The 15361-nt window shown below is 41.6% G+C and overlaps 1 protein-coding gene across 1 annotated transcript in view; it reads left to right on the top strand.

Moving 5' to 3' along the window:
* Nucleotides 1-2097: 2097 nt before the first annotated feature.
* Nucleotides 2098-15361, top strand: part of LOC100232129 (neural-cadherin) — a 60890-nt gene continuing 47626 nt past the window's right edge. The window contains exon 1 of the mRNA XM_072934211.1: nucleotides 2098-3144. Within this exon, the coding sequence (XP_072790312.1) occupies nucleotides 2112-3144 (1033 nt within the window). The 5' untranslated portion in view covers nucleotides 2098-2111. The remainder of the gene's footprint in view (nucleotides 3145-15361) is intronic.

The following is a 15361-nucleotide window of genomic DNA, read 5'->3' as shown; positions in this document are numbered from 1 at the left end:
GTGCAGCCTGTGAGCCTGGGCAGGAGATTTACTCTCAGGCATGTAGGTATACCCTGAGGGTTGTAAATCCTGGATTTTACAGAGAGAAAAGAGGGAAACTTCAAGTTACTGTAATAAACGATGCACACATGTAATTCAAGGCATGATTTGAGATCTCAATTAACTTTTGAAGTAGAAGACCTGAGGAACTTGCAGTGTAAAGCCACCGTGGTCAGGATTTCTGGAGGTGGGTTAAAGTCAGAAGGATTCTCACTATACAGTATCCAGGGCAGCAGTTCAGATTCTCACTGATTTGCAGAGTTGGTAATAGGATTGGGGAGTCTCAAGTAGTTCTCTATGATTACCATAGAGCAGTGAACTATAAAACAACATCCTTTTATTTTTTGATAAACAATGGTATAAGGTCTCTATTTTTTCTAAAAAAAAAAAACCTTGTGCAGTCTCCCAGCTTCGTGTCTACATGCTGATTAGGATAATGTGGGTAGAGTTCTGCATTTGAAATCATGAATGAGGCTCATCTTTAGTCTGTTAAAACCACATGTGTGTTTAAATTACTTATCTGTTGAACTTCTGATGCAGAAGTGAAAGACCTTGCAAAATACAGTACTGTTCCTGGTATGTTTTTACAGAAGGAAATCCTAGTGGATGTAGAAAACAGAACTCACTAAAATGCTCTCACGAAATGGTTTGATCAAAATTTGGTCAAATACTACTTGTAGATTCCTTGTAGTATCATACTAGTTAGGAAACTCTTGGAAAAAAATCCTTTTATCTTGAAGCCATGTAAATCTTTGTCACCAAATTATGGGTTCTTCCTATCTCATTCCATTCTTTATTGCCCTTTGCTCTGTACACATCCGCATGTGTAATATTTTCTATTCTAAGGCCAAAAAAGAGCCCCCACAGAAACAGTGAAGATAACATCCTATAAAGGAGGGTGCTTTTATAGAGACATTTCAATGTGAGGCAAAAATGGAGAGAATATATTAACGTGTGAAGCTGATACTTTGTGTCTCCTTAATTGCTTGCAGGATGAAATGGTGAAGGTTGCTCCCTGTTGAGCACTTGGATTTTTTATTCTGAGTCTCCCAGAAGCTTCCTACTTGATCCTGGCCTGCCAATTCCTCAAAAAGACAACCAGTTTCTCCAAAAGGCTTGCAGGAAAGCACAATTTTATGTCTATCAACTTTTCCACAGTCTTCGGTGGCACACATAAGGGAAATGCACTGTTTTATGAGAAATGTAAACATTATTCAGTCTCATGAAATTTGAGTAATGTGACCAATAAGGAGTATCTTTTATTATTTTGCTGTTCTTTAATCTCAGAATGATTCTTAATCTTAAATGATTCATGTACTACATAAACACAGCAAACTCCCATTTTATATTGTGTTGGACTTTATTCTTGAAAGGACTGATCTGTTTTGAAGAGGAATTGCATAATCTAGTAACTTTTTCTACAACATCCCTGATTTATGTAGTCATAACATGGTGAAATTTAGTTTTATTGGGTTTTTAGTTTTACTCCAAAAATCCAAACAAGCAAATAAATGTTGGGTTATATTTCTCTCTGGTTATCACCAGAAACATTCTTTAGTCAAGCTACATTTCATCAAGAATATTTTACTTTCACAAATCGGGAGATATAAGGGAGATGATTAATTATGACTAAAGATGTGACTTTAGGTCAGTGACAGCGCTCAAGCACACGCTGAGAGCAAAAGTGGCATTTTAGGGTAGGTAGCTGTCTAGAAATCCACAATTAAATATTTTCAGGGGACACCGGAGTGCTGGGAGAGCCTGCTTGACATGTGACAGACACGGACATCACCTGTGCACTGATGCCCGCGGGGCGTGGAGGAAGAACTCGGCCGCCGGAGGAGGAGAAGCAAGCGGCAGGTGTCTACATCAGCGGGATCATTTGGGCAGCTCGCCCAGCGGGAACATCCTGTAGCAGGCTACGGGACGGTTCGTGCTCTCGGACCGGGGGAAGGCAGGGCGGGGACGGCCCCGCGTGTCCCGGCCCCTCCCCGCCCGCCCACTGCGGGCAGCGCCGGGCAGCGCCGCGCACCCTCCGCACCTTCCCGCAGCCGCTGCCGCTCGCAGCCGGCATGGGCCCCCGCGGAGCGCGGTGCGGAGCGCGGTGCGCAGCCCGGCGCGCCGCCGGCTGCCTGCTGCTGTGCTGGGCTCTGGCCGCCGCCCGCGCCGCCCCGCGCAGGACACCCTCGTTCGACGGCCACGTCGCGGAGAACCGGCCGGCGGGCACGCGGGTGCGCGGGCTTAGCATCCCCCTGACGCGGCTGGGGCCCGAGCCCTGGTGCGCCAAGGTGCAGGGGCGCCGCTGGCACCTGCAGCTGCTGGGCGAGGGACACTCGCACTTCCAGGTGTCGCTGGACGCGCGCACGGCCCGCGTGTGGCTGCGCACCCGCCGCCCGCTGGACCGCGAGGCGCGGGCGCTGTACTCGCTCCGCCTGGGGCTGTGCTGCAAGCGCTGCGCGCCCCAGGGCGCCGCGCCCGCGGAGCTGGCCGCGCTCACCGTGCGCGTCCTGGACGACAACGACAACGCGCCGCGCTTCGTGGGGCCCGGCTCCGCGCAGCTCCGCGTGGAGGAGACGCTGGCGCTCAAGTCCCAGGTGTGGCAGGCGCGGGCCGAGGACGCGGACGCGGGCGCCAACGCGGAGCTGCGCTACTTCGCCCTCCCGCGCAGCGCGCACTTCTTCGTGGTGCCGCGCAGCGGCCGCGTGGTGCTGGTGAGCTCCCTGCTCCACCTGCGCGCTCCCATCCCGCTGCGCCTCTACGCGCGGGACCGCGGCCGGCCCGCGCTGCTCAGCGAGCCCCTGGAGCTGGAGGTGCTGCCGCTGCCCAAGCGCTTCCCGCCGCCGCCGCCCCGCCGCCGCCGGGCCGCGCTGCCGCCCGCCGCGCCCCTGGCGCTGGCCCTGCCCGAGGACGCCCGCCCGGGCACCCGCCTGGCCGCCCTGGGCCCCGCGCGCTTCCCCTCCGCCTGGTTCGAGCTGCTGTCGCCGCCCGTCGAGGAGTCGCCGGTGAGCGTGGAGCGAGAGAGCGGCGAGGTGACGCTGCGGGCGGCCCTGGACAGGGAGGCGGTGGCCGCCTGGGAGCTCGTCGTCCGCGTCCAGGAGCGCCGAGGTGGGTGTTAGGCAAAGTCTTACACCAAGTAGCCGTCCCATCAAGGAGAGCGAGGACAATCTGTCTCCAGGTGAAAACAAGCACCTAGCGGTGGTTTAGCATCAGGTGTCATGTGCAGTTTTGTGGAATGTACTTTTGGTCTTTTAAATCTATCAACTATTAGCATTAAAAACACTGGAAGTGACAAGAGGCACTAATGTAGCTTAGGAAAAGTGGACTGTACAGCTGTGTAAAAATGCTTGGAGCGGTAAGGCGTTTAGCAGAATTTAAGTATTTCACTGGTTAGACCTCTTAGTGAGTGGTTGAGGCGCAGCACAGGTATTTGTTATTAAAATATTCTCTATAGCGCTCATCCTGTAAATGCCTAATTTGAAGCATGCAGCTGAAGCCATTGAGTTTTGAGTCATTATTAAAGTTGAGTGTGTTTGACTCACATGCATGATGTGGGGTTTTGCAGGACTGGAGCCAAACAGGTGCTGTTCTTTTTAAAAAATATCTCAGGAGTTCAATGTACACCATTAAAATGGCATGTCTGTGACTTACCATTTTTCACAAGCTCTTACTCAAGTTAAATGAAATAGCTAATTTCATTTACTGATTACATATATTGATTTTTAGAATTCTCTTTTTCTTTTTAATTGTCATATTGGTTACTATTTTTCGCCTATGAAACTATAAATTAGTTTAAGCATATTTTAAATTTATGAATGGTGGATATCTCTGCCCATTCACCATGTCGCTTTTTTAATTTTTATGTTACTCGTGATTGTAACGCGGTTGCAGAAATTGCCCAGAATGAGTATTCTGGAGAAAGTCTTATCAGAAGACATGAGTTGGTTGGCCTGATTTCATCTTGGAAGGGTTCAGGAAGGGTTTGGCGTGCTGAGACTTTCAGTGGCTGTGAAAACGATGAACTGCTCAGCAGTGCAGCTGCTCAGGAGATTTCCCTCAGCCACAGAGCAGCGCGGGCGGGAGAGATGAAAAGCTTCCCACGCGATTCCTGTCCCTTATCTCTGCTCTGTGGCTGAGGGGCAGCCCACAGGAGGGAGAGGCAGTGTGTTCCTCGGTGTCTGAGCGGTCCCTGAGGATGCCTGCAGGGCTGTAATTAGCGCAGACACTTTCGGTGACACGGGTACTTCCCCCTGTGAAGGGAGGCCACGCCAGCAGCTCCTTTCGCCCGGGTCCTGAGGGGCAGCTCTCACATCCTCCTCTCCTTCTCTCTGGGCTTTCGTCGCGCCTGTCGCGGTCGCGTGTTGGTGTCAGTCACTTGCACTGGCTTTGTGCTGTGTCCAGCCTGAGCTTTGGCTGCAGACCAAGAGCTTGACAGCCCAATTTCCAAACCACAGCGCTTTGTGTGTCCTACCCCCGCTGGTCAGCCTTGAGCAGGGCTGCCTGCCGAGGGGAATGGCATTGCTCCGAGGCAGTGACAGAGCCCATCGGGTCAATCCGAGTGTGCTGCTGGGATGTTCACCCGCTGTCATGGAGCTCAAGTCCAGCCCTTTGCTGGTGTCAGTTCCCTCTGTCAGGATCAAGAAGATGTTGTTAGAGAAGCGGTAGCTAACCTCGCCCCGGGTTACTGCTGGTCTCACCTTTGAGCTCGTTTTTTCCTGTACCTAGTCTGAATACAGAAGTCTGAGATTGCCTGGAACAAAGCTTGTCATTCTGTCATGCCCGAGATTTCACTTCCAAGGCAATACTTGCTAATGCAGTTTAAAAAAATCTGAAACAAATTTTAACTTAATTTCGGGATTTTTTTTAACCATCATGTAGTTTCACTAAATAGTTTGGAGCATTTTCCACTAGCCTAATGTTTTACTGCTGGTAGTATGTAGTAATAAGAGAATAAATCTCTTAGAAATATGTAGGACTAAGTTCTGATTCTGAGATTAGGTAGAAAGCAATTGTGGACAGTCCAAATGCCATACTTTAGGTAGTGGTGACTTTAAATTCCTTGGTTTAACGGAGACCAAATTCAAAATACATCTTAATAATATTGTTTTCATCAGTTAAAGGCTAATAGTGACTTGGTACTTTCAAAACTCTTTCAAGTTGCAGAGTGCTTTCTTACTCCTTTTATAGGAGTTAAAATACATTTAACATAATACTTTGAAACAGATTTAGAAAGTTCTGTCTCTCTGCTTAGTCAGAGTCCAAATTGCAGTAATCTGAAAAAAGAAAACCAAAAGGAAGGGATAAGAGAAAAATGCCTAGCATAACTATGTGTTTTACTTAGTCTGAAATAGGTGCGGAATATTGCAAAAGCTACAGGAGAAAACAGTTTTTACAGAAGTGAACTTTCAGGATGAATGAAAGTGTGGAGATGGCTACACTGAATTTTGTTGTGAATAAAAGTGCAAGTTCAGGTTCATTCTCCAGTTTACTTACTTTGCTTTTTTGCTTTTAACATTTGTGGTCTCTTATTTTACATTACACATAACCATAAACATTTCAGTAGCTGTGGGTGTCTAGTATTAGAGTTTATGATATCAGGTGTCTATTTATGTTCAAGTGGTATAAAGTTGTATTAATTTCTTCAATTTTTTTTTCCACTTTCCACTCTTCTTGCTGCCTGGTAACTGTGAACTGAAAATGAACCAATAATTAATTCAGTCATTACTCTCTTCTTCAACCCAGGCAATGATGTTGAGGATAAGACAAGATGTTTAAATACTTTAGCATATAAAGTCTACCCTCTATTCCTTTATCTTTTCAGTGTAGTTTATTGTGAGTTATTTGTAATGTGCACTTCATTACCTAGGGCAGTAAAAAGTGCTTAAAAGCACTGTGTCACAAGTGATCCTAATGCATCTCTGGGCACAATAACTGATTTTTTTTTTTGTCTGACAGAGCATTCTCAAAATAGTAGCAAGAAGATGGGTGTATGCTAACAAAGCAGCATTGAGCAGTTTCTTCCTAGTTTGTGACAGCCCCCACTCTTTAGTTCATAAGTGGGACTGTGTAGGAGATGTCCTTTGCCTGAATTAGCTTTTCTTCAAGTGGCATGTAACAGGCTGTATGTTTGTTTATTTCCCCCCTTTAGCTAAAATAGAATTTGGAAAATTTTTTGTTTACTTCCTCTCAGTGCTGTCCTGGATAATCAGCACAGCAGTGTGTGCAGGGCTGGTATTCCAGATGCAGCCAGACCTTTGGTATTTCAATATCCAGGTATTTCCCACCTGTTGATGACAAGGAAGGGTTTTCTCTCCCTGAGTTGCATTTTGCTGAAGGTATGAGTTAAGGGAGCTCACTTCACTTGGCCTGGCAAGTACCTGCCAGTGTAACACACTCCCTCATCACTGCTGGAGTATTTCTTGGTGCACCACAGGCTTTGTGCTGGTGTATGTTTGCCTGTGTCAGGGGTAGATTTGAGGGGCTTTTTCAGTATGAAGAACTTTTCAGCATTCAGGGTAGAGTTTTTTTTTTTTTTTTTTGCAAAGCTGCAGTTTAGCTCTAAGATTTTTGTTGGTCATGTGCACAAATCACCATTCATTATCATTACCAGGGTGTGGTTGCTTTGTGACTGAACATATTTTGGTTATCAATGTAATGGTTTTATTTTAATGTAGATGCCCAAAAAAATCCTTTTTTTATTCTTTGAAATAACAATTTGGTGTATTTTACTGCTACAGTAAATGAACTGCAATCTGTAGAGGAATTACTATGTTAGAAGTTCTGTTTATTCACTGAACATAGCTCTTTCTTTTTGATACTTTGTAGGCTTAGTTTTATCATAGTTATTTTTTTTTTCTGGAGGCAGTAATTAGTAGAAAGTAGCAACAAAAAAATCTGGATCTGCAATGCTGAGTGTTTTTTTTTAATCAAATGGATTTTGTTTTTTTTATGGAATGGGTTCCCCTGTGCCTGTGGAGGAGTTTCAGGGCCTGGACAAGAGTGGACATTATGCCTTGGTTTGTATTTCAGCTTCAGGTGAGCTCTTTCCCAGCCTGCACTTGAACACTGCCAGACTGGGATCATCCTGAGACACCAGTTCCAGTCTCTCACCACCCTCACAGTAAAAAATTTCTTCCTAACATCCTAAGCTAAATTTCCCCTCTTTCAATTTGTACCCATGACTCCTTTTCTTGTCACTGCAATTCCTGACAAAGGGTGTCCTCTGGCAGGCTCTTCAGATACTGGAAGGTGCTGTGAGGTTCTGCCTTGACACTGGACAGAAAAATCAATCTTGAGAGCTGAAGGCACTTGAAATTGAAGAGTGTCCCGGCAATCTTTGTTTTTCGTAATTAGCAAACATTTTATCCAAATGAAAATAATGCAAACCACGGACTTTACAACCCCAAACCAAAAGGAAAATCAGGAAAACCCTATGCATTAGTTTGTGCCATGAAATGCTAAAGAGAATGCCAGAATTTCAGGGCGTAACATGGTTTTTGGCACATGGTTCTTGACGAGGAGTTTCCTCTGGTGACCTCACTGATCAGTCAGCCCTGGGTTATATTCTTCAGTTAGCCTTGCCTGGAAGGACTGGTGGTTATGCTCACATGGTTTTTTTTGGTGGCATTTCAGGATTTTATCCCATTCAATTTATTAGGACACCATTTATTCTTTGCAAAAGCATAATGCTATTTTAAGTTTTTACTCAGTGAGCAGAAGGTAAAATTTCTTAGACTGTCATACACATTAATATTTCAACATGGGGTAGCATTTAATTTGAGAAGGAGCCATTATTATTCCATTAGTGCTTGGGGGAAGTGCATTAAAGATCCCACCTCTCTAATCCTGCTGTCTCAAGCTCCCTTGACCTTACTTGATCCATGGGCATTAGCTTTGTAATCTGCTGTCATTCATTTATTTCTCATCAGGGGATTCACTGAGAGTGATGTTTGACATGTCTTCCCCCAGTTAACAGCATCACTTGTATTTTAAATATATTTATCCTGTTTAAATCAACATAGAGAGTGGAGATCTCAATTTTAGTAATATTTTCACCTTGAAGGATTTTGGGCTTGGAAGTCAAGGATCATCTGTTTTAATTTTATCTGAGGTCTTAGTCCCTTACTAGCTGTATTGATTCTGGGGGGATCATCCCTAAGAATTAAGTAGCTTCTGGGTGATGTTTTGCCTTTTACATTTCTTATTACCTCTTTCATGAATTACAGCTGTCAGCAGTTACACTTCAAGCTGAGCTTAAGTTGAAATCATCATCTATTAAACAGCAGATGGGTTTCATTAAACAGCAGTGGGTTTCATGCACTTAAGTAAAAAAAATAAGTGTGTTCTGTGTGCATTCAGGACAGCTATGGGTGTTTACAGGCTTGGAATGTTACTGATTTATGGCAGAAAGGAATGTCTGAGGAAACTGTGGAGGACCATCTTGATGTTTGATCTGTCTGAATAATTTGAAATTTTCTGCTTTCTATTCCAAGCAGTCAGATTAAAAATATCTGAGACTGCTATGACTTGAACACCAAAGCTGTTTAGATCTTCTGGCTGTTTATCATCTCAAACATTCAGTTTCTACAAAAGAAATGAACTTCTCTTTTTCTCAAAATCTAACTAAATTTCAGCACAAATATGACAATTTGATATAACTAATAAATTTTAGAACATTCAGGCCAGGTTGGATGGGGCCTGGAGAAGCCTGGTCTAGTGGAATGGGATGAGCTTTTAGGTCCTTTCCAACTGAAATCATTCTAGGATTCCACAATGATCCAAGGTCATACAGCAGCCTCTCTGGTGAGGCTGGTGATTGTAGGTGCATTTTTACTTTTTTTTTCCCTATTTGTTTTCTTCCTCACACAGGAAAGACTACTAAAAAACAAGCTGGATTTCCCCAAGAAATTCTAAGGAAAATTTCATGAGAACTTCCCATCTTACAGTGGTACAGTAGCTGCTCCTGCTTTAGACAAGTTCTCTATTTATGATAATGCTTTTTGGCAATCAGTACTAATTCATTAAGACACGTGTTTTGTTATTCAAGGATGTCTGTTGTGATTATTAATTTGCAGTCATTATTTCACATCTGTGCACTCTTGGTTTCCCTGACTGCCACCCTCAGAAGATTGATGAGTTCAGTTACTGGAAGTCCCTGATAACTTGGTGATCACCTTAATGTCTTTTAATTGGTTATTTATGCTAATTTCCTTTCTGTCATGATCATTGAGCTCCTCTGATGCTCTCTTTACTTTTGTTTTCTGGTTTGCTTTAACTTCTATTTTAAAAGCTGTATGATGGTAAGGAGCAGAGACATGCCAGGCTGTCATTATTCTGTCTGCAAAAAAGATGAGGCATATTAGGAGAGAACATGGGCTGTCCCCAGCTTGAGCCCATCAAAGTTATCTCTTTGGAAGGTTAATGTTTTATGAATGAGCAAACTACTGTACTTAAAAGTAGCCCATCATATACCTCAGGAATTTTCAGAAATGACAGTAGAGAAATGTTTGTGCATAATTGTTCTATTTTTGAAGGATATACAGTAGGACTGGGTACAATAACCAGTAGATTTTATCTCATGTTATGGTACAAAAATGGGAAAAGAGATTTCTCCTGATTGCAGCTAGAGGCTTAGGGCATTAAGATTTTTTTTTTTTTTCTGAAAACATCTTCCCAAACTATGCTCACTAGGTGTTTTACATGAAGACATATAATTGAGTGAGGTTTTGAAATAGCACAGTATGATATTTGCAGAGAGTCTTCAAAACTTCAATATCCTCTCGCCCAACTCCAAATATTTAACTTGGAGTAACCCAAATAAAAACACAAGTTTTCAAAAAACATTTGTTTATTTAAGGTAAAAAGTGGAAGCAACCTAAAAAACCCACAAGCCATAAAGAAAAATTCCAGCTTGAATACTTAATTTGCTGATGGATTTAGGGCAGTATGTAATAGCAATAGTAACCTTAAGGCTTGCAAGACTTTTAACATTTTCATAATCTCCTTTTAAAAATAAATTGTAATGACCTGAAAATGCCAAGAGCAGCCTAGCTTCTCACCCATTGTGCTTTAATCATGATAATATAATACCTCTTCACTCAGAACATTCAAGGAATATATAATGTTTGTCCACAATTGCAGAGACATGTTCAGTCAACTGCATAGTCTCTATTGTCAGATTTTTAAAAATCAGAATGTCGGGAATTGTCAGTTTTATCAGTTACACTGATGCAGAGAAATCTACATTTTTCATGAATATAAGGATTTTATTTCCAAGTTTTGTCTTATAGAATTATCCATTGGATTTTTGAGAGAAAAGGCAGTCATATAATCCTAATGCAATCAGAAGTCTGAGAATCTGTTTGATTTCACAGATTGACAGCTTCTTTTAAAATGACATGGTGAAAAGAGATGGGTTTAGAGGCAGCTCTGACCTACAGTATTTGAAACTGCAGTCAGACTGTTTCAGCAGGAACGATTTTCAAGGCTTGATTTAACCAGAAGAGCCTTCAGAAGTTGCTGTTAACTGAATGATTAAATATTAAATCCTTTGCCTTCTTCCTGCCACCTTTGGTATAACTTTATTGGTAGGTGGGGGAATATTTTTTTCTAGCTGCTGTCTGAAATGACATGACATATCAGTTTGCACTGTCTCTCTGCAATCCAATGAACCTTTATAACCAGCTGCAATAGCTAGTTCATATTACTTTATGTTAAAATCCCTTCCCAGAAAATTTATGGTGAATATCATAGAAGAGATTCTTCAAATAAGCCTGGATTCAGTAAAGCTGTAAAAACCTAAAGCAGAAGAGAACCATTATCCCATCAAGATACCTGGTTGCTTTTTGTAATTTTTAGTCCCAAGAAGTTCGCAATTTTGAGAGGGTTTTCCCTTCCTAAATTCCTCTGTATATCTTAAATTTGATGTGGGAAGTGTAACCTAGTGTTCATAGTATATGAGTATTAAGGCTTTTTCCTGTTTTGTTTGGTTGTTGTTGTTATTGCTGTTTAAATGTTTTAGAGACTTTCCCTATTTTTTACTGACTCATCGCTATTTATTTCCATTTTTACTATGATTAAACTTCCCAGCAAGTTACCTAATTTTTTGTTCATTCTTCTTTTTTTTTCCAAGGGATGAAAATGATGAGTGATGACATATAATATATCTCCTGTGAGCAGAAACGTGGCCAGCTAGTGTATTACCTTACCTAATGTGGTTGGATTTCAGAGCAAGGCAGTATAATAAATCCTTCTGTTTATCAGTTTTCAACCACAGATAGGCATGAAAAATAAGCAATTATAGATAGATACCTATGATGAGGTTTCAGCAGTGGATCATGAAGATTGATTTTGGTGATAGGGAATGAATTTCTGTGCTACAGCTTTTGTCAGTAATATTAAGTTAAAAGGAAGTAATTCCAACTGGAAGGGAGTATGAGAGAGAAAAAAAAGCAGACTTCAGGATGAGCTGCCCTAAGAAGGATTTTTGATGATACACGAATTGACTCTAATAGGGAATTAAGCAGCTAAAGTAGAAAAAACCTCTGAACTAGAGTTTAGAATTTTAGTTTTAGTTTTCTGTATAAATTGAAAAGAGCTGTGAAGGGGGCTTAGATTTGATACTGCGAGGGGCAGAGAGGTGGTGTTTGCAAATACGTAGGAAAAGCAATCTGCTTATAGAACCTGATTTCATTAGTTTCCATGCTGAAGAAAAATAAGAGGAAAGATACTTTCTGATTAAATAAAAATATGGTTTTTTTTACCCTTTTCACTTGGAAGTATTATTTTCTCTATGACTTTTAAAAATACTTATTTTTGACATAAGATATTCCAGTGTTATGTTAATGTCATGTTCATGATCAGCAAGGGCCATTTTGTCTTTTATCTCCTCTTGCTCTGTATCTGTGAGAAAGCAATTTAAATTTTTCTTTTGTCTGAAAGTAGAGAAGAAAATCTGTCAAATGCAAAATCTGTGTGCCAACAATCTAATTAGCAGAACCATTCTTTGAGTAGGATTCCTTTTGAATGGATGACATTGTGTAAGATATCAGTGGTGTGCCTGGCTTGAAAGTCAAACATCTAGCATTTAATACTGAGACATTTGTAATTGCTATTGTGTTACACAACAGTTCGAAAATTCTTTTTGGAAAATGAAGCCTGGGTCAGATTCCTGACTTAGGGGTCTCAGCAGTGGTCAGCTTGCACTGCTGGATGTAGTGGCAGGTATCTCCACTGCTTATCAGGGCCTGGTATTGGGAACAGATAATTCCAGTAGAACCTCTCTGTGTGTTTGTAGGACTTAACCCAAATCCACAGAGGATTATCAGTTTTAAGCTGTTTCTGCTAAGATTTGAGTGGAATTGTAACATATTATTTTCTTCTATAATGTAGCAATATTGCTGCACATATACTACTAATAAACTACTATTAATCATAACATATGAATGCAGATTCATGATTATGTACTGTTACTATTATATTCTGATGTGCATATATTAATATATCTGTAAGGTACATATGGGGGATGTTTTGATGGACAGAGGCATTGAGACACCTGAACTATAGGGAGGTGTATATTTATAAAATTTCTATTCATCCACTCTCTTAAAGCACAAAAAAAATTCATAAGGGAGAAAATTAATTTTATGTACCTTACTCAAAATCAGTTGAAAATCTGGTTTAAGGTCTGTTCTGCAGGTAAGCAGCTGTGTCAGTTAGAAAACACCAGAGACTGCTTTTTGTGTGTGACCTGGCAATTACAGTCAAGCAAAAACTTGGAAATACTTGCTGTGCTAATTAGAATGTGGAGTTATGCTTAAAAAAAATAATGTACAGGAACAATTACTTTGAAATCATTAGTGTATTGTCCTGCTAGACATCCATATATTACACAGACATTATTGTTGCTGTCAGTCTCTTCATCGCATTCGTTGTCCTCTGGCAAGTCCTTGTCCAATCATGCTTCGCTGGACACCCTGATGTTGTTCCCACAAGTTGTCAGGTCACATTTGTAGGTCTCTGCAGAGAACTCCAGTCCTGGCTGGTGTTTCTGCTTTAGTTATTCCTTTGATATATGGTATTCAGTCAAGGGAAAACTTACTTGCAGTAATTTTCCTCCAGACTGCCTTTATCTGAGAAATCATGATGATTTATTCAGCATTTTTTCTTATGAATCAGATTGTCTGGGGTTGATGGAGGAAGATAATATACCAATAAGATCTGTAGAGTCATATGCAGTGGAAATGGATGCTGGTCAAGAGAGGCATTTAAATGCTATCTCTTCCATTACCTGCACTGCAATTCCTACTGACTGTCTTGACTGTCCTAACAAAATTCTTAAGGTTATTCACATGTTTCAGAAGTAATCAACATATTGCTGAAAGCTTTGGTCTTGCCAAAATGTCAGAGTGACACCAAGGTCTCTTAAATGCTAAAATACAAGTGCCTGGAGGAATGTGCCAAGTCCTTTGAGTTTTTGAGCAATAAAGTTTGCTAGAGCATGTGAGGATTATTGGTCCTTATGCACTTTTGCACAGTTTTCTTACTTGTAATTGTTTCTCAGTTACAAGTATGTTCCAAGTAACAGCTATTAATTTTCAGTGAATTGGCATTTGTAACCAGATTTATTCCTACTTCAATAAAAATGAATTATTCTTAAATTGGGTCTTACTTTCTGACAGAGGAATACATAATACATGCATGTTAGGAACTCTAGCAGGACTTGAACCAGAGTGAGTTCAGGGGTTGAGTAGTGATTTCCAGACACCAGAGAGACAAACATCAGTAACCTTTCTACTCCTAGCAGGGCTACCAAGGTAGAATTCAAATCCTTCAATAGGTCTTGCTATTATAGGGGCAGATTTTCAAAGGTTCTTAACCCAGATTCTAATTTAGTGCTGCTACTTTAAGGCCACAGCATGCCCAGGCAAACTAGGCTAATAGTGGGTATTTACACACTTGGGGCAGCTTCCACCAGAGCTGTTCCTTTGAGAAGGGACAGGCAACTTTGACATTAACGTCTCCCTTTTGCAACTACTCTATTTGGACACCTTTTAGTTAACATCTTAGGAGTGTTCAAGCAGTCACTAGTTGTGTTTGGCACTTCTCATTTAGAGCTCACCCTAGTGTGTGCTGCTGTGGTGTATTTTAACCTTGGATCAATGTCCAGCATGTTCCCTCCTCTGTATTTTCTTCAGGATGTCTTGGACTGGCTGACCTGGGGCTTTTGGGACACATATTCTGACGTGAGAACACATGTATTTAAAACACATCTGGTACTATTTAGTATACTAGTGAGAAGTATTATACATGTTGCTGCTTTTGACATATTTGGGGTTTTTAAAGGTTTTTCAGCTTTTTGTGACTTTTTTTTTGGTGCTACACACAGGAGAAAGCAAAGCAGCTGAGGGGAATGACACCTGGGTGACTACAAAACATCAGAGCAGGCAACTGTGCTCTCACCTCAGTGCCAGCCATCTTTTGTGGTGAGGCAGTTTGAGTTTGCCTTTGGAAACTTTGGCTTCACAGACACTGTTTTGAGGAACATCTGTCTGCAGAAGCTGAATTGAGCATCCTTACACTGGGCCTCCCAACACTTCTGTCTGCAGAGGTGCAGTAATACATAACACACAGGGGGTCTCACAGTCAGGAAGGGTTTGTAAGACTTGGATGCACATGGTAACTGGGAATTTTGCCATGAAAATGTCAGGACACATGTGGCACGTATCCATGTTCTAAAGTGGTGCAAAGCATGTTTAATGGGCAAACCCAATACAGGCTCTTTTTCAGGAAACTGATGGCTTGTGTAATTTACTGTGTGATAAATTAGATATTGGGTTTTGCTGTAGGCACTGTTTTTTCATATGTGCTACTGTAAAACTGATATTATATTCCCTGGAACATTAGATTCTCGGAATAGGTGTAACTACAAATAAATTAATTTGGATTTAATAAGTTACTGTCAATACAATTTTTGTTGCTCTTTAGAGAAACAAAAAAAAATGCCATGTACTCATTTACAGATTTAAATTAGAGATGAATTAATACAGTTTTACAAGGTGAGCTCAGGAGAGCCTCAGTGATTATCCTGGGTGACTGCTGATTTTTTCTGTTAAGAGAATTTTCTGGGTAAAAATAGAATGTACTCAAAGGTCATGATGGATTAAGTCTCAGGAATCTAAACTAAGAAACTTCTATTTGACTTTGCCAGTCACAGCACCAAGGAGTTTTCTTTACAACAGCCCACGAGCTGGTTGTTCACAGATGGCAGGTTCTGATGTGCTGTGCTAAACTTGCCACCTGCCAGCAGACAGGAACTTCTGAGTTT

This window comes from Taeniopygia guttata, chromosome 11 (genome assembly GCF_048771995.1).
Source record: "Taeniopygia guttata chromosome 11, bTaeGut7.mat, whole genome shotgun sequence".
Lineage (NCBI taxonomy): Eukaryota > Metazoa > Chordata > Aves > Passeriformes > Estrildidae > Taeniopygia > Taeniopygia guttata.
Note: the sequence above shows the minus strand (reverse complement) of the source record. Positions and strands in the feature narration are given on the sequence as shown.